The sequence below is a fragment of the Panthera onca genome, chromosome D1 (genome assembly GCF_046562875.1).
Source record: "Panthera onca isolate mPanOnc1 chromosome D1, mPanOnc1 haplotype 2, whole genome shotgun sequence".
NCBI classification, from domain to species: domain Eukaryota; kingdom Metazoa; phylum Chordata; class Mammalia; order Carnivora; family Felidae; genus Panthera; species Panthera onca.
Genome location: NC_138348.1, coordinates 8,998,377 through 9,022,248, shown reverse-complemented (window position 1 = coordinate 9,022,248; position 23,872 = coordinate 8,998,377). Strand labels below are relative to the sequence as shown.

The following is a 23,872-nucleotide window of genomic DNA, read 5'->3' as shown; positions in this document are numbered from 1 at the left end:
TCTGCTTTTCTCAACTCGGTAAATTTTATTTAGAAAAAAAGGCGGGGGAGGAAAAAAGTGACACCGCTCTTTAGGCCAAGGTTTAGAAGAGAAGCCTCCACCTTTCTGCAGCACCTTAGCCCCCCCCACCTCACTGCTTAACGTCCCTTGGCTTCCGAATCATGAAAAAGGCTATGTCCCCTGCCGAAGGAGAGTGGACGGTGAAGATGCCTGGAAACGGCCAGAGAAAAGCCCCAAGCGGTCAATGTTGCGGTGGAGGACACTGTGCAGAACCGCGAGATGGGGTCCACCCTCACCCCCACCCTCCCTGGAGAAGTCCCGGATGAAGCGACCACGCTCTGACTGGAAGATGAATTTCTGGGGCAATGGCCCATGCTCCCGGAGAAAGCCCCAGACACTGAGCAGCAGCAGACGCACTTCGAAAGGTGCCAGTTGGCTAAATACCTCGTGCATATTCCCCAGGGCTGGTGGCAGGAGGCTTCCCTCAGCCATGACTGCTACCAGGGTGCAGGATGCCTCCAGGTGCCAAGGGGAGTGAGCTGTATCAGGGTGGCGAGAGGCTTCCCAATGACCCAAGAGGGCGGCCAGTAGCCCCCGCAGGAGCACGGAGCAGTAGCACAGGGCTGGGGGAGCAGCTGCTACCAGCTTTAACAGCTCAAAGAGCAGAGGCTGTTCCCGGAAGCGCCGGCCAATGCGGAGATCCCGCTCCACGGTGGCCCGGGCATGCTCCTCAGGGGGCCAGGCTAGCTCAGCACCAGCTGCATCAGGACACACACTCTCCACTAACGTCACTGCCACTGCTTTGGCTGCCTCCGGGCTCAGGGTGGGAGTCCCCCAGCAGCCCCCACATTCAGTCCCCCCGGGGGCACTGCAGCAGTGCACCAGGAGGCTGAGGAGGCTCTGGGTGTTATAGATCACTTCCTGCTGATCTCGCGACTGCACAAACTTGGGTGGCTTTAGGCCACGGCCAATGACTCCAGCGTGGAAAACTGACCAAATCCCTCCAGGACCTGGCACCGCTGCAGTGTGCCGCCGGTTTGTGTCCAACAGGGAGGCAGAAGCCAAAGGAGCGGAGACAACTGAAAGAGTCTCGTTGTCCCTATCCACTTCCCCTCCAAACAGTTCCGTGTTGCCCCGATGTAAGGCTCCCTCGACTAGCAGCTGCAAGACAGCCTTGAGCCCAGCTGGAGAGGTCTGAGAGAGGCGGGTAAGAAGCTGAGAGGCCGAAGCCACACCTGGGGGGCCATGCAGCCTCAGAGAGGCAAAGAAGCGATGCACTCCAGCTCTCACCAGTCCCAGGAGTTGGGAGGGGGACAGGGCTTCTTGAGGAAAGGGACAAATGGCCAGGAGGGAGGCAGCAGCTTCAGCTACTTCCTCCTCAGGATGTAGCAGGAGAGGAGCCAGGTCAGACAAATGGGCTGACGCAGACTCCCCAAACCGGGCCCCTAGGGCTGCAGGGCCCTCACCACCCTGCTGTTCCCACCCGACTAGCAGTGCCAAGTTGCGCAGGAACCGGGCAGTGAAGGGAGGCTGCAAAGTCCCTGCATGCACCCGAGCCAGGCAGCTTCGGAAAGCCAGAGGCAGGAGGCCAGACAGACTGACCACCAGCCCCGCATATAATTGGGTGGCCAGACTCAATTCTTCAGGGCTTCGGGCCCGGCTCAGGAGATGGCCTAAGGCCTCAGGTCCACAGCTAGGCCGAGTATAGACAGAGAGCAGGCCCAGGAGCTGGTGTTGCCAGAGGAAGCGCTTCCGTTCCAATCGTAATGTCTCTCCACACAGCTCTCCAACGTGGTTTCTTAGCGCATCTAGAAAGGGCACAGGGCGGGGGGGTGGGGGCGGACCCAGCACCCCTTCCCCAGGAGACCCTCCCCGGTGATGAACGAGTTTTTGCAAGTGCAGAAGCAGCAGCTGGATCAGCCGGTCACAGGCCTCACGCACAGTGTCTGGCACAGCCAGGCCTTGGGTGGTAATGACTGAGGCAGGCATGGCTGTGTCCACCAGGAACTGCAATAGGCGGTAGGCACCTGCCCCAGAGGCCTGGCTCACCAGGTGCACGGCCAGGTTCAGCATGTTGTCCAGCTCCTCCCGGGGGAATCCCTGCAGGTGCTGCTGCAGCTGGCTCAGCACGGCTGGGGGCTTAAGGCAGTCCACCAGCTCTCCAGAGACTGTGCCCAGCAAAGCTGGTGACATGACCGCCAGCTGCAGTAGGAAGGGAACTGTGGCCTGAAGGGAGGGGTCCCCACTCCGGCCCCCAGTGCCCCCTGCCAGGCTATCATGGAACATTCGCAGAAGCTCCCGTCGGATGCTGTCTCCGTGGCGGGAGGCCAGGTGCCCTAGGATGCCTACAACTGAGGCAATCTTGGGCACCCGTTTCTCCCCAGGGATAGCAGGAGATCCAGGAAAGGGGTCTATAGAGGGGGTTTGAGAAGAGCTTCCACCACTGCCACCAGCTCCACCTCCAGCCCCACCGTGAACACAGAAATCCTTAAGGCCACAGGAGAGAACTCGGGAGATGATGGTGCCAGGAAAAGAGGAGCCAATGTGGGCCACAACCCAGTCGAAGTGTGGGGAATGCTGGACAGAGGTATCCAGCAAGGCATCCACGCAGGCGTCTGGGCAACTACCAATGAGAGCTGAGAGACACTGAACATAGATGTCCATTAATGTGCGGGTGGCCCGGCAGCCCATCCACAGCTGCAGCAATTCGTTGAGGGAGCCAGTGGCATGGGGCACACGCTGGTGCTGGCCCGAGTATGTGCTGCTCAGCTGCCCCATGAGGTCAATGGACCACGCGCTAATCACAGGTGCCCAGGCCTTCGGGTTGGCCCGGATAAACTCAGACAGCACCTGCTGCACTTCCTGCACCACATCTTCTAGACCAGGTCCCCCAGCAGGGACGTGGGAGGGTGGGGGTGGACGGAGGTGAGGGGGGCCAGCCACAGGGCTTTCGTCCAAGGCAGCCAGGTGGGCGCGGACGCTCTCATCAAAGACGCCTCGCAAGTGGTCAAGCACGGCGGCCCGAGCCGGTGGCAAAGAGCGGAGCAGGAGAAGGCCACAGCGAGCATGTTCCCGGGCCGAGAGTTGGTGGCCCAGGATAGGGTCCACACCAGTCAGAAAAGCCTTGATTTCCTGGGACAGCTCTTGAGCACTGAAAAGAAAGCAAGAGAAGCAGACTTAGAGTGTTGGGAGATGGTGGGCACATTACATTCCGGGTTTTTTCCACATAAAACAGGGATAACTGTGCTTCAAAAGATAATGTAAGTGAAGCACTGATGCACCATATCAAGTTTCCACTAATCAATCACCCAATAAATGCTACCTATTTTTCTTTCAATAATAACAATAATGTCTATGTTAGATAACTCATCTCAGGTACTCTTGAAGTACTTTATATGTATTATTTCAATCCAGACAACAGCCCGATAAGGTAGGTACTATTATGTTCCCATTTTACAGATAAAGACACCAAGGTTAAGTAATCAGACTATAAGCTCCAAGAGGGCAGTAAACATTTCTGTGCTCTTCAACACCGAATACCCTTCTACTGAGGTGCCTGGTATATGGAAAGCACGCCATTAAGTATTCGTTGAATCGAGTAAGTATACCTTGTGTGGCTACAACATCTGCTTTAAAAACACCTTTCCAACTTTACTGCCCTTCCCCCAAAACACAAGCACCCTCGTTAAGGCCTCCTAGTACCCGTTTCCTCCCATATTCTGCAAGCATCCTAAGCACACACCACTTGGACCCCACATCAACAACCACCACCTTCCCAGCATTCTCAGTGTGCCTTGGAACCACGGTATCCCTAGAGTTCATACAAGGTAATAATGTCTGCCTTTCAGCCCCTTCCCCTCCCAAAACGTATGGCTTCAGTCGTAGAGGTTCGGAAACCAGTGTTACGGGAGGAGGCAAAGTCCCCTTCCTCTTACTGCCTTTTCTGCCAAAGACCGCATCCTCTAGGGCTCCGACTGTGCCTTGATTTCTTAAATAAATAAATAAACCACCCTAAGGTAAGGGGGAGTATCTTAGTTGCAGGACAAGGGAAAGGCTAGAGGGAAGCATTTTGTGGGCCTGGGTTCTCAGGGAGACTCCATGAAGCCAGGGGACCCTGGGTTCTCTCGGCTCTAAAAGGGGCAGGACAGCTGGGTTCCCAAGAGTTCTGATATCCCCAACTCCTGTGAGAACAAGGCCGGGATCTGGGGTAACGGGGCGCTGCGGGTTAGGGGGAGGCACGACCGAGATCTTAGAAGGGCGGGCAATGGAGCCCAGAGTTTTGGCGCGGCAGCCCCTTGAGTTCTGGGAAGACCCGACCAGGAATCTCTGAGAACCCTGACGCGAGTTCTCGAGGTAGGATCCGGGTTTCTGCCGAGAAGGCTGGGGATCGGCGCAGGGCCGCGCGGTGGGGGAAGATGCCAGGGGCTCTGACTACCTGAGCGGCGCGGGACCGTGGGTGGCCGGGGCAGGCCCGGGAGGCCCTGGGGCCCCGGGAGGGTCGCACAACGCGGACATCCCGGAGCCCTAGCCCGAGCCCGAGGCGGGAGCGGCGAAGCGCAGGTAGCGCATGCGCGCTGACGGGAACCCTGAAAGGAACCAGCGACTAGGCTTCGCAGGAAAACCAGTCCGGCGACGTCCGCGACCCTCGTATGGTGGTTCCGGACCTGAGTCGGGCTCCCCGGAGCAGGACTGCGACTGTGACAGCAAGAAGCCGACCCGCCCGCAACAAAACCATTTCCCACCCAAAGGGCCTTTGACACACAAACTAAAGCAGGCTGCGGCTATTCACACTGGATTTAATCATTTTTGTCTAAAGCCAAAAATACAAAATATTCAACTCGCGAGGTTTTTAAAAAAGGAAGCACTGGGGCGCCTGGGTGGCTCAGTCGGTTGAGCGTCCGACTTCAGCCCAGGTCACGATCTCGCGGTCCGTGAGTTCGAGCCCCATGTCGGGCTCTGGGCTGATGGCTCGGAGCCTGGAGCCTGCTTCCGATTCTGTGTCTCCCTCTCTCTCTGCCCCTCCCCCGTTCATGCTCTGTCTCTCTCTGTCTCAAAAATAAATAAATGTAAAGAAAAAATTAAAAAAAAAAAAAAAAGGAAGCACTGGGAAATATTTTAATCAACAAACAGTGACAATATTAAACGAATAAACAAGTAGATAAGTAAATAGACCGTGACAATGGAGAAAGCAGTTAAAGGAGGGAAGGGAAAAGCGAGGCGGGGGGTGGGGGTGGAGAACGAAAGATGGGAGAGAAAATTCCCGAGAGGAAAAGGAAAGAGAGGGAGGAAGAGGAAGTCCAAAATAAATTGGGTTGTAGGTGTTCTTCCAGTCACAGGCTGGCTCTACAGTCATGTTAGTCTCCGTTCTTTAGGCTTTGCTCTCTCTCCCCAACCTGCCAACTCAGGGCCCTTCCTCTCCCTTGCGGAGAGGGAGCCTGGAAACTGTATGACGAACTCCTATGCATTCATCAATAGCCCCCAAAATGGCCAGTCTGTCTAGCTTAAGCTTCAGCTCTTCCACTTACTGGCTGTGTACTCTTCTTATCCTCCCTATGCCTGCTTCCTCCTCGTGAAATGTGAATGGTAACAGTACAACTACCTCCTAGGGTGTTGCGAAAACTGAAACCAGGGAATATGTTCACTGATCCTAAATGTTGGGATTCACGAGTGAACAGTCAAGAAAGAATTCTTGAGACGTCTTCGGTGCTAAAAAGGGAACAGGACCTGTGGGCAAAAAGAGCTACTATTGGTTTGTAAGGAGGCGCTGATTATAAACTTTCAGGTTGGGGAGGGGTTAGGAAGAGCATTAGGTCTCTAAGGAATTTGGAAGAGAGGTTTCTAGGATCTTGAGGGGCTAGCTGTTGTTAGAAAAAGATCATTTACTACAACCTAGTAAACTCTTAGTGTGAGCCCCCTTAAATGTGTATCAGTGGGTCATATGTTTAGGCGATGATTGCTAACATGTATCTTGGGCAGGTAGAGATAAAGGAAGTTTCCAAAGGAATTTATTACAGGATCCTGGAGGTCCCACTAATGTCACGCTAAGGTTGTCTTTTGCCTCTTGCAACATATTAACATTGAGGCAGCTAAGCTTCCAGAGGAAGGCCACTCTGCTTGTCTCAAGTACTTGTCAATAGGCTATAAGTTGTAAGGAAGTTTATTTTTTTTCCTTTTGCCTTTGTTCTCCCCATCATATACTACCTACTAGCAAGATCTGTTCTAGAACAATAAATATTTCTGCTCCTAACACTGTCTCCAACTGGGACCCAATACTTACCATCTGAGAGCCTCAACTTATGATCTGTAAAAGGAGATTTTTGGGGTGCCTGGGTGGCTCAGTCCATTGAGCGTCCAACATCGGCTCAGGTCATGATCTCACGCTTTGTGGGTTCAAGCCCTGCCTTGGGCTCTGTGCTGGCAGCTTGCTCAGAGCCTAGAGCCTGCTTCGGATTCTGTGTCTCCTTCTCTCTCTGCCCCACCCCTGCTCGCACCCTGTCTCACTGTCTCTCAAAAATAACTAAATGTAAAAAAAAAAATTTTAAGGAGACTTTTGAAACATGTAAGTTCTCCAGGAATAAGACTATTATGTGGTCCTTGCTCTTAAGGATTTCATAATCCACAGGTGCCTGTTTTGGTGTTGGACAGATCTAGATTCATGTCTGCAATTTATCAGCAGTGTAACCCTGAGCAATTGACCCAACTGTTTGAAGCCCATTTCCTTATCTGTAAAATGTGTGTGTCTCCTATCTGACAGATTTTTGCAAACATCACTTAAGATCACTTATTAAAGGGCGCCTGGGTGGCTCAGCCAGTTAAGTGTCTGACTTCGGCTCAGGTCACGATCTCACAGCTCCTGAGTTAGAGACCTGCTTCCAGCTCTGTGCTGACAGTTCAGAGCCTGGAGCCTGCTTCAGATTCCGTGTCTCCCTCTCTCTCTGCCCCTCCCCTGCTCATACTCTGACTCTGTCAAAAATAAAAAAAGATTTAAAATAATTTTTTTTAATTAAAAAAAGAAGATGGGGCACCTGGGTGGCTCAGTCAGTTAAGCGTCCGACTTCAGCTCAGGTCATGATCTTGTGGTTCACGAGTTTGAGCCCCACGTGAAGCTCTGTCAGCTCAGAGCCTGGAGTCTGCTTCAGATTCTGTGTCTCCCTCCCTCTCTGCCCTTCCCCCACTCATGCTCTGTCTCCCTCTCTCTCTGTGTGTGTCTCAAAATATTAAAAATGTCTTTCCTGAGGCACCTGGCTGGCTCAGTCAGTAGAGTGTGTAACACTTAGTCTCAGGGTCATGAGTTCAAGCCCCATATCGGATGTAGAGCCTACTTCAAAAAAACATAAATTAAAAAAAAATGTCTTTCCTTCTCCTTCCTATTGCCTCCCCTCCTCTCTTTACTGCATCTGAATACATTTTCAAACAACCGCTTTTCCTTTCTGTGTTCAAAACTGGACATAATTCTGTTTCCCTGGAAAATTGGCTGATCCCAGTCTTAGGCCAGGGGAAGTAGCAGGTGAAATTGGAGCAGATCATCATGTCAGAAAACAAGGAAGTGCTCAAATACGGATGGTGTTGTGTCAAAAGGACACAGAGACCACCTTGAAAAGGCTCCTGTTGGCCAAATGTTGGCCATGACTTCAAGCCTGTAAAAGCAATAGTCCTGGATTATGACACACTGAGAAACAATCAGAATCCATAGTGATATTTTTACAGAGGAAGGGGTTTTCTTTACGGAATATATCACATGAATAATATCAGTGAATGAAGGATAAAATTAGAAAATTACCATTTTGTGCAGTAACTTACTAGGTAAAGATTATCATGGGTGCTACAATCACGGGGTGAAAGGATTTGGGGGAATAGGGTATTCATACAATCTCAGAGTAGCAGCCCCAAAGGTTACTTATGAATTACAAAGGGAAAGTATACTTTAACAATGGAGAAATCTGACAGACACCCACTTAACCAAGTTTCTACACTTAGAAGCACTAATCGTGAGACAAATTGATGTAAGCAATGGGAAATGGATTATTCCTAAATAAATAAATAAAATTACACTGGGCTCTTCAAAAATGTCAAGTTACCTAAAATAGGTAGAAATGCTGTGGAATGAGGGGCACCGGGTGGCTCAATTGGTTGAGCGACCAACTTCTGCTCAGGTCACGATCTTGTGGTTCATGAGTTCAAGCCCCACATCGGGCTTGCTACTGTCAGTGAAGAGCCTGCTTCTGATCCTCTGTCCCCTTCTCTATGCCCCACCCCCACTTGCGCTCTCTCAAAAATAAACATTTAAAAAAAAAGCACTGTTGAAGGAGACAAAAGAGATAGGACAATTAAATGAAGTTACATGATCCTTGATTAACTCCTGGATTGAGGGGGAAAACAGCTATAAAAAATATTATTGGAGGGGCTCCTAGTTGGCTCAGTAGGCTGAGGTCCCACTCTTCATTTCCACCCAGGTTGTAGTCACAGGGTTGTGGGATTGGGCTGTGTTGGACCTCACTGAGTGTGGCGCCCTAGATTCTCTCTCCCTCTGCCCCTCTCCCCTGCTCACGCTCTCTCTCTCAACAACAACAACAAAAGGATATTATTGGAACAATTAAGGAAATTCAAATATGAAAAAGTCAGTATTAGGTAATGTTAAATGTCTTAGGTGTGATAAGAGTATTTTGGCTATATAAAATAATGTTCTGGGCCACCTGGGTGGCTCAGTCAGTTAAGCGGCCAATTCTTCATCTTGATTTCCTCTCAGGTCACCATCTCACAGTTGGTGAGTTTGAGTCCCAAGTGGGACTCCTTACTGACAGTGCAACACCTGCTTGGGATTCACTCTCTCCTCTCTGCTTCTTCCCCTGCTGGCTCTCTCTCAAAAAAAACCACAAAACACAACACTAACACAACACAACACAACAAAGAAACCTTAAAAAAAAAAAAGAAGGAATGTTCTCTGGGGTAAAAATCTCATCTGCAATTGACTTTCCAATGAGTCAACAAAGACACATGCGTACATATTTGCAAGTGCATACGGATAGAACAACTGTTGGAAAATGCTAAAAATTGGCAAATTTAAGTAGAGTGCATTTATAAAGGTTCATTGTACAGATTCTTTACTGAATTTGAAATTCAAAATATGTAGTTGGCAGAGGGGTGAGGTGGGATGGGCTGTGGCAGGGAGAAAGGAGGTGCAACGCTGGACCCAAACCCTCCCTCTTCCAAAGAAGCTTACACAGATTAAACAGGGCAGAGAGATGTTTTTTCCCCCCTGTTGAACACACCTCCACACAGGCAGCTTTTCACTTTAATTAAACACCCCCAGTCCTGTCATCCAACAGAAGTTCTGAATGTTAAATGGGAAAAATAATGCTCGGTCTTCACTTTATTAAAAATATAATCCTCGGCGACTGGCTGGCTGAGTCGGTAGATCGTCCGAGTCTTGATCTCAAGGTCATGAGTTCAAGCCCTGCGTAGAACTTACTTTAAAACAAGAATTTATTTTTTATTTACTTCAAGCAAATTTTTTTTAATGTTAATTTATTTTTGAGAGGGAGAGAGAGAGGGAGAGACAGAGAGAGAGAGAGAGAACAGGGGAGGGGCCAAGAGAGGTAGACACGGAATCTGAAGCAGGCTCCGGGCTCCGAGATGTCCGCACAGAGCCCACGGGGCTTGAACTCACAAACTGTGAGTCAGATGCTTAACCGACTGAGCCACCCAAGTGTCCCCCCCAAAAGTTTTTTAAATAACAGTGGGTTTTTTTTTTTTAAGTTTACTTATTTATTTTGAAAGAGAAAGCACAAGTGATGGAGACAGAGAGAGGGAGAGAGAATTCCAAGCAGGCTCCACACTGTCAGTACAAAGCCCGATGTGGGGCTCAAACTCATAAAGGTGACATCGTGAGCTGGGCTGAAGTCAGATGCTTAACCAACTGAGCTACCTAGGTGCCTCTTTTTTTTTTTTTTTTTAAGTAATCTCTACACCCAATTGGGATTCGTACTCACAACCTGAGATCTAGAGTCGCATGTTCTACTGACTGAGCCAGCCAGGCACAGAGGCTGGCTTCTCGTTGCCTTTGCTCAAGCAAGCTCCGTGGGTCCTATTTCCTGTCTCGTTTCCCCACTCACAGACCCCGCCCGTTCCTACATTTAATCACACACATCTCAGTGAGAAGTCTAGGGCTTTATTACAAATTGAGCTGACTGTTAAGGACCCCCGTCTCCCATCTTCCTTCTCCACACTCTTCCTCTCGACGCATTCCTACAGGGCGGCTCCCTAGGCCATTAAGGAAAAGGAATCTGAGAAGAGCGAAAAGGGGCAATGCCTTCTCCAAAGTCCTCCGAAATAACCAGAGTCCTCCTGGCTCCAGCTGAGAATCTTCCGGTGGGAGGCGTGGGGATTTAGCTCTTATCTTCGAGGTCCTCCATGTCTACATCTTGGGGGGCTTTCGTCTTCTTTTGCCGTTTGGGCTGCAGTTCACTAGTCCTGGCCTGCCTCGTGGGGGCTTCCACTGAGCAAAAGCAAAGAGGAAGCATGAAGGACCCCCAGTGAATCCAGGCTGCCCCCTCACCTCACCTCTTTGCCCCAGCCTCACCTTCCATGGCTGCTTTCTCTTTCTGGGCCAGCCGGATCTGCTGGAGGAGTTTTCTGCGCTTCTTCCCAGAGAGAGTAATGTTGGCACGTGCACTGGACCTGAAGGGTTGGTAAGAGCAAAGATGTCCAGGTTAACCGGAACCACCGCAGGCTGGTTCTGGCTATTGAAAACGCCTTTGGGGCGCCTGGGTGGCTCAGTAGGGTAAGCATCTGACTTCGGCTCGGGTCATGATCTCACAGTTTGTGAGTTCGAGCCCCACGTTGGGATCTGTGCTGACAGCTCAGAGCCTGGAGCCTGCTTCCGATTCTGTGTCTCCCTCTCTCTCTGCCCCTCCCCTGCTCTCTCTCTCTGTAAAATAAATAAAACATGAAAAACTAAAAAAAAGAAAAGAAAATGTCTTTGGACTCAAGTAGAAAGACCCTGAAAATCTAGGCTCTGAGTTAAATCTTTCCAACATTTAGCCACTAACATGCTTAACACTACTCCCGTACATATATATAGAGTACTTAACATTAAGTGTTAACACTTGGTATATGGCAAGAATTTGTAAGGGAAAACTGTTTTTCCTTCTATCTTCAATACTTTTTAATTTAATTTAATTTTATTTTAAGTAGTCTCCACGCGCAATGTGGGGCTTGAACTCATGAACTGCAAGGATCAAGAATGGCCCGCCCTACCAAGTGAGCCAGCCAGGCGCCCCTATTTTCAATATTTCTGACACCCAGTTGGTTGAGTGTCTGACTCTTGGTTTAGACTCAGGTCACCATACCAGGATCGTGGGATGGAGCCCCGTGTGGAGCTCTGCGCTGAGCTTGGAGCCTGTTTGGGATTCCCTTTCCCTCTGCCCCTCTCCTCCACTCACATTCTCTCTCTCAGAAATAAATATATTTAGGGGCAGCTGGGTGGCTCAGTTGGTTAAGCTTCCGACTTGGGCTCAGGTCATGATCTCACAGTTCGTTGGTTTGAGCCCCGCATCGGGCTCTGTGCTGACAGCTCAGAGCCTGGAGCCTGCTTCGGATTCTGTGTGTGTGTCTCTCTCTCTGCCCCTTCCCTGCTCATGCTGTCTCTCAAAAATAAATTTAAAATGTTAAAAAAATTTTTTAATAAAAAAGTTTAAGTTTACTTATAAAAATTTATGTGAAGGTACAATGTTATCTGGGGAGGTGGGTGAGTCGACAGTTCTTAGATTCTTAGTCGGGTCCAAGACCCAAAGAGGTTGTGAGCTACCAGTGTTGTCCGCACGCTAGCAGGGTGTAGGCACAAACACAGCTGACAAACGTGCCTTGTATAAAGTCAGTGCACAAGAAAAGCGGAGGTGATACCTGCTGTGGAGATCGACACGGAGGAGAAAGGGGACTCGGGGCGGGAGGGGGCGGGGCAAAGGGAAGAGAGTCTGGCACTCACGCCCGCTTCTTGAGGTGGTGCCGCGTGATCAGGCCTTCGTCTATTACAGCTCCCACCACCCGGTGCTTCAGTCGCCTCTCCCGGTTCAACACCCGCCGTCTCTTGAACAGCTTCTTCTTCAGCTCCTGAGGGGGAGGAAGATGCTAATCAGACGGAAGCCGCGCACCGCGACCCAGGACCCCGCACCCGGCGACTCCGGCCCATAGATCTCATCTCTGGCGAGATTAGAGGGCTCCAAGACGCGTGGGGAAACGAAGTCGGGGCTCCCACACAATCACCGTTCGGGGCCGGTTGATCTTTCCCCCGGGAGCCCCCATGGCTGCGCAACGACTGTGGTTCGCGGCCGGCGTTTTGGCTCTGCGCAGCGTCCGCGTAGGCCCCGCCCCTCGGCCTCCGCGAGCCAATCGCAGCTCAGGGGCGGGTACTGAGGGTATATAAAGCAGCTCGGCGGCGTTCTCGTTCTCTCCCGGGACGGCGAAAAAGTAGGTGCGTAGGTAGGTTTCGGATACGAGGCCCGGCAGGGGTTCTGGGCGGGGCCTGCTCACCCTCCTTTTCTTGGCGGGGGCCGGGTGTACGGTCCCGGCCCCCGTAATGTACGGAGGCAGAGGGAAAGGGCTCTGGCCCCTCGGCGTCATGTCTTCGGTGCCCGCGGCTTCCGGTCCGCGGGTTCTATCCTCAACCGCCGGGACACCGGCTCCAAGGAGCCCAGCGGAACCGAGGTTCTGCAGGCTCCTCCTTGGGGTGCTCACGACTTCTCCTTTTATTTCAGGTTTGGGGAGCCGCCCCTGGAACCGGAGCTGTCGTGTCCCCCTCCTCTTTTAATTTACCGTTGCCAACAATAAAGGCCTTTCCTGCCGTAGTAAGTGTGTGTCCGCGTTTTTTCCAGGGTTGTCATTAGGCTGTTCGCGTTATCCCACAAAGCGGAATTTGCAACCTTTCTCTTGGACCTCAGGCTCCTTCGGGAGTGCGGGCGACATTTCGCAGAAGGTTCTCTGGCCGACCTTGCCGGGATCTCCAGATGGCCTCGCTGCGAGCAACTCTCCACGTGGCGACCCTGGCGGCTGGGGCGCGCCGAGCTTTGTTGGGTAGGGAAGGTAGGCAGAGTGGGAGGGCAAGGCGGGTTCTTAGTGACCCTAATCCCTGAAATTGTGATTCTTCAAACCCCAGGGTATATTGCACCGGTGTTTTTTTGGTTTTTTTGGTGGTTTTTTTTGTTTGTTTGTTTGTTTTGTTTTTTTTGTTTTTTTTTTTTTTTGCAGCAATCTGATGAAACTTGGGCCCTGGGTGACACATGTGCCCCACTCGTGTCCACAGGCTCCCTGGCTGGTAACTGCCTGGCCCACCGTTGCCTCTGGGATAAGCTCCACAGCGGTCCCCGAGTGGGCAGCATCCCCACGTTCGACTGGTTCTTTGGGTATGAGGAAGCCCAGGGGTTCCTACTGCCGCTGCTGCAGGAGGCACCGGCTGCCTATCCACTGCGGGTGTTGGACGTGGGCTGTGGGACCTCCAGCCTATGTACAGGTCTCTACACCAAGTGTCCAATTCCCGTGGATGTGCTGGGGGTGGACTTCTCTCCTGTGGCCGTGGCCCACATGAACAGCCTCCTGGAAGGTGGCCAAGACCAAATACCCCTGTACCCTGGGCACCCTGCCTCTCGACTACAGTTCATACAGGCTGATGCCCAGAACCTGGAGCCCGTGGCTCCCTCAGGCTCCTTCCAGCTAGTGCTGGATAAGGGCACCTGGGATGCTGTTGCCCGGGGCGGTCTGCCTGGGGCTTACCAGCTTCTGTCAGAATGCCTAAGGGTCCTAAGCCCCCGGGGGACCCTGATTCAGTTCTCCGATGAGGACCCTGATGTGCGGCTACCCTGCCTGGAGCAAGGGTCCCAAGGCTGGACTGTGACTGTGCAGGAGCTAGGCCCTTTCAGGGGCATCCCCTACTTTGCTTACTTGGTTCAAGTCTCTCATTAAAGACTTTAGTTCTAACTCTATATAATTTTTCTGTTGGGTGAGGAAAGAGGTGAAGGGAATTTTTTTCTTCTTTGTATGACGGCTGGGAAGCGAGGATCTTAGGGCTGGCCTCCATATTTTCTAGCCGCGTGCACATATTTTTGAATGTCTCCATGCCCCAGTTTACACCTCGGCAAGGTAGGAATAATAATAGGTGGAGTTGGGATTACATACAATGTCAGGTGAAACATTTAGCACTTAGCAATGCCAGGCACAAGATGAGTGCTAACTAGAGAAGGCTTCTAACCCCTACTAACTGGAATACCTATGGGCACAGATCGAGTTTCTGGGGGTTTTTTGTTTAAAGAGAGGAGTTCTTAATCCAAATCCCAGCACTGACTGACTGATGTGAGCCAGTGGCCCAACCTCCAAGCCTCAGTGTCCTCAACCTGTGAAAAGGGGAAGATTGATAGGACAGCCAGAAGGGCCTCCTAACAAACGTCACTGAAATGTTGAGGGAGAGAGAACAGATACTTACCCTCAAAGCTCCTGGGAGGCAGGAGGTGTGAATATTCCACAAAGCAGCTTCTACACACGTGGGAGCCTGTTGCTGGGTTCCAGAGAGGACAGGGGTTGGAGGCTTCCTGATACTCTGTGTCCTCGGGAATCCAGGAGACATCTTGTTCTACCTGTTCCTGCCCCCAGCTGAGTTCTGGGTTAAAGGTTCTTAACGGAGATCTGGGGTCCAGTGGGCTCCAAGTCCAGCCTGGGGGAGAGGAGAGTTGAAGAGCCCGTTAAAAGTGAAAAGTATTCCTGGGGGCGTTTGGGTGGCTTAGTCGGTTAAGTGTCCTACTTCGCCTCAGGTCATGATATCAGGTCCTTGAGTTTGACCCTCAGTTCAGCTCTGTGCTGACAGCTCAGAGCCCGGATCTTGCTTCAGATTGTGTCTCCCTCTCTGCCCCTCCCATGCTCACACTCTGTCTCTCTCTCTAAAAAATAAATGTTAAATAAAAAAAAGTGAAAAGTATTCCTGATACGTTACTGACTTTTTGAAAGATGAAGCAAATTAGTTTGATGTTTTTTTCTTTTGCTTATAAAAAAGTAATACAGCAATTGTAATTAAGAGCCTAATTTCATGGCCTCAGTTTTCTCATGAGGATAAAAGGGTCTCCCCCACTGAGTTCTGAAAATCATGAGATAAAAGTGTTTAGCACAGTGCGTGGCACACTGTAAGTCCTAATAAATAAGCTTTTTTTTTTTTTTTAATTTTTTTTTTTTAACATTTATTTATTTTTCAGACAGAGAGCATGAACGGGGGAGGGTCAGAGAGAGAGGGAGACACAGAATCTGAAACTGGCTCCAGGCTCTGAGCTGTCAGCACAGAGCCTGACACGGGGCTCGAACTCACGGACCGCGAGATCATGACCTGAGCTGAAGTTGGATGCCCAACCGACTGAGCCACCCAGGCGCCCCTAAGCTTTTATAACAGTATCAGACATGGGGGAAATTCTGGAAGAAAAGGCATCCGAAATGTAACTTCTCTCTGGGTAGTCGATTTGGGATAATTTTATTACATTCCCCACACACACACAACAAATGATGTAAATATTTTAAAACATTGTTTTAGAATATTTTAAAAACAATGTATTTTAAAATATTAAGTATATTTTAAAAATAATTAAAAGGCATCACCCATCTGACATTACAACTTCCCTGTAACGTTCAACTTTGCCAGACACTTTGACTTTTCTCTCCACCTCTATGTTATTCTTCACTGCATGAACTAAGCACCTACTGTGTGCCTGGTACTGCTTCATGCAGGGGACACAACTGAGTTTTCCATCTGGGCCCTGCCCAGAAGAATATCCAGGTCGCAACGGCCCCACTGAAGCAGCTGCCTCCCTCACCTGCCTCTTCACTTTGGTCCTGGAAGAAGACCTCGGCCTCCTCTTCCTCATCAGTGAGCAGCAGCAGCTCCTCTTGTGGCCAACCCAGCTCCCCGCTCTCTTCACTCCCCTCAGAAGCTTCCACCACAATGGAGGGCAGGCGAGTCTTTTGAGAGACCACCTGAATCAGGATAAGCAGGGTGCTTGGACCAAACTGGAAGATGAGTCAGCAGCAAGACACAGGGTAGGGGAGTACTAACCTGAACATCCTGGTGACCTTCAACCCTGCCAATTTCTCCTCTGTCCATCCACAGGGGGCTGGTCAGCCTAGGACTTTCTGGGTGCTGGGAGGAGCCTGGGCTATCTCTAGGCCAAGGCCCATCCTCGCTGCTCCCTGGCACAAGGGCCATTGGTTCTAATTCTTAGAGGGCAGAGTGGTTGAACTCAAAGTGGAGTACCCCTACTCAGACACTCCACAGACTGCTCCTTTAATCCTTGGAGCCTGGCCCCTAATCACTTCTGAGAAGAGAATGACAAGCTAGGAGATTATGGGCCTTCCAGGGGAGGGGAAAATCCCAAGAGATGGGATAGGAGCTTTAGGTCTCACTCCCCGGTGTCACTGGGAAAGGCAGGAGGGTAGGAGTCAACAAGGGCATCTGGATTAAAGCCCTGGGAGTGAAGAGCTTTGCTAACAAACTTGGAATTTCCGGATTCCTTTGCTCACTGGGTCTCCCAATTTGACATGTTTCTTTGTGTCTTACTTAATGAATATTTATAGGGTGTTTACTATTTACCAGTAACTGTTTTTAAATGCTTTATATATCAACTCATTTAATTATCCTAAAACTATGAGAAAGATACTGTCATTAGCCCTATTTTCTGATGCAGAAGCCGAGGCACAAAGAACTTAAATGATTTGCCCAGAGTCACACAACTAAAAGGTGCTTTCTTCTCCAAACTAGAACTCGGTATGTTACTCCAAACCCAGAGTTTTCATGCCAGGGGTGGGGTGGGGGAGCCAAGGGTTTCCCATGATGAAAACAAAACAAAACAAATTTACTTTCAATACGTTAATTTAACAAGTAAAATAAAGAAAAATAATAACATATGTATACCTTTCCCCCCACCCAGTACATTTGGCTTTGAGTTTTTGTTCAGAAGTTGAGATTTGGAGTGGATCAATAGACTGATGTAAGTATCTGGATGTCCGGTATGTGCTGTACTGAAAAACCACAAGTTATTGTAGGAAACTACAGAGCACAGCCCTAGCCCTGTATCGACCAGGAAATTTCGGAACTGGGCAGCCGTAAAACCCACAGCAACCATGAAGACACGCACTCCGACACGCACGCTCCCTTTAGCAATCCCACTCTGGACTTCATGGCAATGGGTCCGGTGCTCGGCCCTCAAGTCCAACGCTTTTGGACGCGCTCAAGCTTCCCAGTTAAAACCAGTCTTTTAAGACCCAGGTGCTCTAGATTCGAAGGTTTCGCTGATCAGGCCCTCTAGCCCGGCCCCATCTCTATGGTCTTCTCCGTGGGCCGCTCTAGCCAGCGCGGGGAGCGGTGAGACGTCGTGGCTCGCCTTCTAGGCTGCGGGAGGCTCCGGAGAGCGCCTCGCTGGTCGCGCGGTCGGCCATGGAGACCTTGCGCAAAGCGCTGATCGTGGGTGCCCTTCTGGGCGCCGGGGCTGGCGTGGGCTCCGCGCTCTTTGTCCTCGTGGCTCCGGGAGAGCAGCGGAAGCAGGCGATGCTGAAGGTGGGGGCGACTGGAAGTCCGAGGTGGGGTGGGCGGGCGGAGAGCCCCCGGGCTGGGGGTCAGGACTGCGAACCTCCCTTCCCGCCCGCAGGAGATGCCCGAGCAAGACCCGCGGCGCAGGGAGGAGGCGGTCAGGACCAAAGAGTTAGTGCTAGCCACTCTGCAGGAGGCAGCGGCCACGCAAGAGAACGTGGCCTGGAGGAAGAACTGGATGGGCGGCGGCGGCGGGAAGTCAGCGTGAGCTGGGACTTCCATCGTGGGCACTGGGACCTTGCTCCCGCGCAAGAGTCGGAGGCGGCCTTTCTCCTCCGTACGCCCAGCGGAGAGACCCGATCGAGGATGCCGCGCCCAGGCCTCCCTGAGGCCCTGGGAGCCGCTGCAGGGTGAGCACGTCCCCTATCAAAAGATGCACTGACTGCACTTTAACATCCTACGTCGCGGGCGGGGGCGTCGGATATGGTGAACCCGAAGGAACCAATAAATCACGTTCCTCCGTCCAGTCTGTGAGCCCTGCAGCCTGGCGCCTCTAAATGTCTAGAGTGTTCTGGGGGACCCGTGCTGGGGAAGCGGATGACTGTGGCTCCCATGTGCCCCGCAGCGACCAAAACACAATGTCATGTGGTTGTTCAAGCGTACTTTTGATAACCAAGTGACATTCTTGAAATCAGAACTAATGCTGGAAAATCCTGTAGCAATTGGTGCCCATGGAGGACACTTTGGGTTTCCTGTCCTGTGAGGTTGGAGAGGGGCTTCTAGCATTTAACATACACTATGATGCTTTCTGGGGCTATTGAACCTTTGGAGGTCAATTTGCTAGGAGTGAAAGGAGCATGCGTTCAGTAAGACAGATCTTGATGAAAGTCCTGCATGTTACAAAACCTCTTGGAATCTCAGTCCTGTTACATAAAAGGTGGTAATTATCTTGAGGGTTGTTGGGAAAAAATTAACTTAGAAATGTAAAGTGCAGTGCTTGGCACAGAGCAGCCTTTGATATAGGTAGTGGGGTTTTTCCCCTTCCAGGTTTTCACTGTAGTAGTCTGTAATCCCCGAATCCAGTCATGGGATCTCCTGGGAATCTCTGAAGGAGCGAGATAATTTCCCTGTGGTGTGCCTCACATCCCGTGGTTCCAAAGAAGATAGCAATTGAAGGGGAGGGGGGAAAGCTTGCTTTTATTATTTATGAGAGTGTGTTATTTATTTTTGAGAGAGAGAGATACGGAGTGCAAGCGGGGGAAGGGCAGAGAGAGAGAGGGAGACACAGAATCCAAAGCAGGCTCCAGGCTCCGAGCTGACGGCACAGAGCCCAATGCAGGGATCAAACCCACGAACTGCGAGATCATGACCTGAGCCGAAGTCAGACACTTAACCAACTGAGTCACCCAGGCTTCCTCAAGAGAGAGAGAATCGTAAGCAGCTTCCACGCTCAGCATGAAGCCCCACACAGGTTTCAAGCCCAAGAACCTGGGATCATGACCTGAGCTGAAATCAAGAGTGGGATGCTCAACGGACTGAGCCACCCAGGTACCCCTGCTTTTATTTAAATAAAGCCAGGACAATAAATAAAGCTTGGTTAACACTGAGGTGTAAACCCAGATGGTGCACTGGTGCTGTTTTCACCCGATGGATGAAGTCCTGAGCCAAATGCACTTGTTATGTGTGATCTTTGGTTTAACTGTGGCCTCTTTCTAGCAGGGGAATGAGAGGGAAAAGGTCAGCAGCTGTTTGAGGGACTACGAGGATGAGAGCAGCAGTGAGAGGCTGTGATGAAGGAACTTGGGAGGTTCAGAGCCTGAGCCCTAGAGTCAAGCTCCTCAGGTGGGTTGGTTTCCATAAGTCACATTCTTTCGTGTCCCAGTCTCTAAAATGGGATAATTGGGGGCACCTGGCAGGCTTGGTAGGCAGAAAGAGACCACGACATTCAGTCTCAGGGTTGTGAGTTCAAGCCTCACACTGGGTGTAGAGATTAAATAAAAACTGTTATACAAATAAAGGTGGCATAACTGTACCAACCCCAGATAATTGCCTTCGTATCTCTGTTAACACATATATTTATTTTGAGAGAGCGAGCAAGCACGAGTTGAGGAGATGCAGAGAGGCAGAGAGGATCCCAAGCAGGTTCCATGCTGTCTGCACAGAGCCTGATGTGGGGCCTGAACCCATGAACCGTGAGATCATGACCTGAGCTGAAGTCAGACGCTTAACTGACTGAGCCACCCAGGTGCCCCCCAAATTACTCTTTAATAGCTAATACTTACTGGGAACTTATTAAGTGCCAGGGAACTACACTAAAGCACCTGTATCAGCGTTATGTAATACCCATAACAATGAATTAACAGGTACTATCATCCTTATTTTACAGGAAGCAACTAGGCTGGCTTCAAGAAGTCAAGGGGGGGGGGGGTGCCAAAAAAAAAATAAAGAGGCAGGCACACAAGTAAGGACCTCAGGCTTATGCACTACCTTACCCATAGGAGCAAATTGTGCTGCTCGTCGTACTCTACCCCCAACACTTCTCTTAACTTCCCAAAAAGAAAGATCCAGAGATTGTAATCAAGTTTCTGTATGGAAACTGAAGATGAAAAATAAGGTCTGCTTTAAATGCCTTCCCTGTAACTTCTCCCTCTGCCTCAGTTTTGTCCCTCCCAGCCACTCAGGAAGGAGTCAGGCACATACAGAACTCAGAGGGTCTATTTATTAGGAAGGAGATGTCAGTGCTCTATCAAACATGAAGATGTCAGAGAGGGATGGTGGGATAAAGGCCTCTCAGCTGGGACATTTCTTGGCCACAATGAGGACAGCAGAAGGCACAAGTCCTGAAGATGGGAGAAAACAGCTTTGACCTCAAAGATCCTTGCTCTTTGCCCCCCAAAATTTCTGGCTTCATACCATCCCCCCAAAGTCTCTTCCCCTGGCATTCCTTCCTTTCTCAGGCATCCCCTCCCCTCCCCCAAGTCCTGTTTCTGATCGCACGTGTCATACCCAGCTCCTGCAGAGGCCGTTCCATGTCAGCCTCTGAGAAGGCCCGCCGGGGGAAGCCACTGAGCAACTGCACGGGGTCCTGGTCCCCTCCAGGCTCTTCTCCACGGTGGAGCTCCACATAGAGCCTCACAGCTGCCAGCTGTTCCCGTGCCCGGAACGTCTGGGTCAGTGAGGTCCCATCTGGCAGCCTGACCTAGAGGGCAAGCGTGAAACACAGTATTGTGAGTGTCAGAACTGAGTGAGGTGCTCAAGTAAGGAAAAGAAGAGTTGCAAAGTTGGCTCCTGCTTCCCGTTAGACTGGACCGGCGTAATTACTCTTCAAAGCACCTCATGAACAACCACTTATGCTGTGGTTTACTAAGCACTGAAGAGAGGCTCCCAGCTTCCTCACATTTTAACAAAGACAAGATCACCCAAAAACCTCTAGATAAACACCACGTCGTGCAAGTTGCTGTGTAATAAACGAAATGAAAACATGATCAACTAAAAAGGTAATTGCTGAGTAAGAGAGAAGTATGGATTTAAATAAGACTAGAGCAAGTGAAATGCGATATCTTTCCTAAGAGTAGAGGAGGTAGGATTTCAAAAGTCACTTACAAAGAAGGGAGAGGTTTGGCAGAGGGAACATAACTGAAAAAAGCTCTGAGCCAGGTAGACAAAGGGGTCCCAGAAGCAAGACAGGAATTAGAATCAGTACCTGTATGCGACACTGGTCATATTCCCGCTTGGTGGGAGGCTCCTGGCTGGGAGAGGAGGGAACAGGGCCTGGCTCTGTTGGTGGTGACGGCCGAGAACCCACGCTACCACCATACTGGAGGACAAAGGAAAACACTGATCAGGCTCACCCACTCTTAAGAGAAACACACTACGCCCATCCTTTTCCTCTGAAGCTAGAAAAGGGTTTCTACCAGCCTACCTACTTCATGACCCCAGTGTCTTCCCAATCACCTACCTTCTTGGCTCTCTCTGCTTTGTCTCTTTCGATCTTTTCTCGGACTCTTTGTCTGGAATGCAGACAAGAAGAAAGTAGGTCGGACACTGACAAAGCAAATCTAGATTCCTTTCTCCTCTCGTATCCAATATCCCCATCACCCAGACCTGGCTGCTAACTCTTCAGCCTTTTCCCTCCTCCGCTCTTCAGCAGCCCGGCGCATCTCATCTTCCTGTAGCCGCTGTCGGGCAGCTGATAACTCTTGCCCTTGTTTCCTGCGCTGCCGTTCCCGTTCTAATGCCTCTCGCTCCTCTCTTTCTTCCCGCTCCCGCTGCTTCTGGGCCACCAGCTCCAACATCCTGTGTGGCAGAAAGGAAAGAGCTCAAGAGAAATGGACACAGATTGGGAAGGCGAGTTCATAACGGATTCAAAATGAAATCAGGGAACACGCGTCCCAAAAGAGGTGAGAGAAACAAAGAGGAAGCCGCCAAGGAAGGACGGAGGGAACACGGAAAGTTCCAGGTTCTTTGATCAGACTTGTGCATCATGGAAAAGTGGAAGGTGACCCTCAGAAATGTGACATTGTTCGTGACTATACCTTTTAGTCTGTTCCTGTCTCTCCTCTTCACTCAAAACGGGTTTGGCTTCTCCCGCGTTAGAGCTGGTTCCTACAAACAAGCAATCAGTGTTACTGGCCGTTCATGCTCCTCGAGCTCTCGTGAATAATCACACTGTGTCCCTCAGTCAGGACCTTCAGGGCCGCCTGGCTCCGAGGAGGTGGGTTCCCGTCCCAGGACGTGTCCAAGGGGGGTAGGTAGAGGCTCGTCTACATCGGGGTCGTCTTCGTGCTCCATCAACCTGGCAGGGGAAGTCGGGAGGGACATTAACAATGAGGCTGCCCCTTCCAGCAGTCCCCAGTCCCCTGCCACCCGGTCTGAGCGCTCACCAGTCCATTGCAGCCTCGATGCCCTGGTTCCCCGTGAGGGCCAGAGCCTTCTCCCTGGGGGCAGAAACACCGTGAATAGCGCCCGCGAGCCATGGTGCGGGTCAGGCTGGGGCGTGGAGCCTGAGACCAGGCTGGGGGAAAGGCGCAGACAGGTCCGCGATCCCCGCGGGCCAGGGTTAGGGGGCTCCCTTACGCGCGTCCCCTAGGGAAGCCCATCTCGATGAGACTCTCCAGAGCCGTCAGCTCCGCCATGGCGCCACCACCGCCGCTTCCGCGGGGACCTGGAGGAGGGCGAGAAGGAGGGCGCAGGGAGGTCAGCGCTGGGGCGCCCCCGAGCCGCCGCACGGTGCCGCCCCCCGACGTCCCAGCCGGGCGTTCTCTTACTTACCCGGCTCTAGACCCGCCGCGGACACTGACGAGAAGAAAGCCGAGGGGAAGCGGAAGTGCCCGGATCTGTTTGGGTCACGTGGGGGCGGACGTGGACGGGTGCCGCCGAGAGCCAGAAAACACAGGCCCGGCTCGGCTCGGCTGCCCGGGCCCCGTGAGGGCGGGGAAGGGCGGTGCAGCCCAGGACGCTGACGGGGGAGGCGATACCCCCTCCCCCCCCAGACTGGGACGCCGGCAGCGGTGGGGAAGAAGGGTGGTGCGGCTTTGAAACCCAAGGGCGGAATGAGGCAAGCTCTGAGCGCAACCAATTGGAAAGTTACTTGGCTTGTTGATCGGGAGCCATAGACATGTTCCTACTCTTTGACCCACTCATCCTCTCCGGGGAATTGAGCCATCCTCCGCTCGCCTGCCAGAGGGATCTTTTGCAAAAACATAACTCTGTGATCCTGTCATCACCTCCCTGCTTAAATATTCTCCATGACACTCCAGTCACTTAGAACGAAACAAGTGCTTAGTAGTCTGGCTTCCTCCGCTTTTTTTTGTTCTTGTTGTTGTTTGTTTAGAGGCCTCTGTAAAGTGAGAATAACAACAATAAGCCCTTCCCTTAGGCACCTGGCAGGAGTGCGCTGTGTACATGTTGGTAGTGCGCAGCGTCATCTCCCACCACTTGCTGGTAATTTGTGCAGATTGCAAAACAGGCCGTCTTGCTTTTCCAGGCGCCTGCACCTACGAGTCCCTCCGCCTGGGATGTCCTGCCTCTTTGGTGAGACTGGTTAATTCCCAATTTCAGACTGGACCCCAGGTTTGCTTTCTAAGGGAATCCTGCTTTGAGCAACCCCCATCCACCTCCCAGCTCCAGTATTTACCCCCTTAAGCATTTATTCCCCTGTGTAGTCCTCGTTGATTACTTAGCCCTACACGCTAGGCCCAGGCTGTTAGATCCCTTAAGGTAAACTCACTTTGAATGTTTATAAGGAGGCAGAGTCATACTAAGTTACTAACATTGATAGTATATGCCCTGGACTTTTATAGAATTAATGTATATTTAATCATC

At 51.3% G+C, this 23,872-nt stretch overlaps 5 protein-coding genes and 1 non-coding gene across 11 annotated transcripts; 3 read left to right on the top strand and 3 right to left on the bottom strand.

The window, feature by feature from the left end:
• Nucleotides 1-5: 5 nt before the first annotated feature.
• Nucleotides 6-4,590, bottom strand: INTS5 (integrator complex subunit 5). Its single transcript, XM_060606936.3, has 2 exons — nt 4,436-4,590; nt 6-3,151 (listed from the first exon to the last, which is right to left on the bottom strand). The coding sequence occupies exons 1-2, from the start codon at nt 4,513-4,515 to the stop codon at nt 172-174; spliced, it is 3,060 nt and encodes a 1,019-aa protein (XP_060462919.3). The 5' UTR covers nt 4,516-4,590; the 3' UTR covers nt 6-171.
• Nucleotides 4,591-10,148: 5,558 nt separating this feature from the next.
• Nucleotides 10,149-16,228, bottom strand: LBHD1 (LBH domain containing 1). 2 transcript variants are annotated; one of them, XM_060606964.3, is made up of 6 exons: nt 16,079-16,228; nt 15,840-15,999; nt 14,471-14,698; nt 11,984-12,108; nt 10,580-10,677; nt 10,149-10,495 (listed from the first exon to the last, which is right to left on the bottom strand). In XM_060606964.3, exons 1-6 carry the CDS (start codon nt 16,226-16,228, stop codon nt 10,465-10,467), a joined length of 792 nt encoding a protein of 263 aa, XP_060462947.1. In that variant the 3' UTR covers nt 10,149-10,464. The 2 variants fall into 2 exon arrangements, with proteins under 2 accessions (XP_060462947.1, XP_060462948.2); XM_060606965.3 differs by having other exon boundaries at nt 15,840-15,984; nt 16,079-16,141.
• CSKMT (citrate synthase lysine methyltransferase) lies at nt 12,363-14,956 on the top strand. 5 transcript variants are annotated; one of them, XM_060606966.3, is made up of 4 exons: nt 12,364-12,477; nt 12,753-12,842; nt 12,936-13,077; nt 13,298-14,956. In XM_060606966.3, the coding sequence occupies exons 3-4, from the start codon at nt 13,002-13,004 to the stop codon at nt 13,951-13,953; spliced, it is 732 nt and encodes a 243-aa protein (XP_060462949.1). In that variant the 5' UTR covers nt 12,364-12,477; nt 12,753-12,842; nt 12,936-13,001; the 3' UTR covers nt 13,954-14,956. The 5 variants fall into 5 exon arrangements, with proteins under 5 accessions (XP_078289703.1, XP_060462949.1, XP_060462952.1 ...); XM_060606969.3 differs by having other exon boundaries at nt 12,368-12,477; nt 12,936-13,068; XM_078433578.2 differs by having other exon boundaries at nt 12,453-12,469.
• LOC132662637 (small nucleolar RNA SNORA57) lies at nt 12,529-12,676 on the top strand. Its single transcript, XR_009602652.1, has one exon. It is a non-coding gene; the product is annotated as a small nucleolar RNA SNORA57 (small nucleolar RNA).
• Nucleotides 16,229-16,919: 691 nt separating the features above from the next.
• Nucleotides 16,920-19,167, top strand: UQCC3 (ubiquinol-cytochrome c reductase complex assembly factor 3). Its single transcript, XM_060606971.3, has 2 exons — nt 16,920-17,575; nt 17,667-19,167. Exons 1-2 carry the CDS (start codon nt 17,456-17,458, stop codon nt 17,814-17,816), a joined length of 270 nt encoding a protein of 89 aa, XP_060462954.1. The 5' UTR covers nt 16,920-17,455; the 3' UTR covers nt 17,817-19,167.
• A 1,078-nt stretch (nt 19,168-20,245) lies between these two features.
• UBXN1 (UBX domain protein 1) lies at nt 20,246-22,945 on the bottom strand. The gene is made up of 10 exons (XM_060606962.2): nt 22,820-22,945; nt 22,625-22,712; nt 22,432-22,485; nt 22,237-22,343; nt 22,084-22,153; nt 21,653-21,844; nt 21,507-21,558; nt 21,252-21,365; nt 20,555-20,747; nt 20,246-20,388 (listed from the first exon to the last, which is right to left on the bottom strand). Exons 2-10 carry the CDS (start codon nt 22,681-22,683, stop codon nt 20,339-20,341), a joined length of 891 nt encoding a protein of 296 aa, XP_060462945.1. The 5' UTR covers nt 22,684-22,712; nt 22,820-22,945; the 3' UTR covers nt 20,246-20,338.
• Nucleotides 22,946-23,872: the final 927 nt, after the last annotated feature.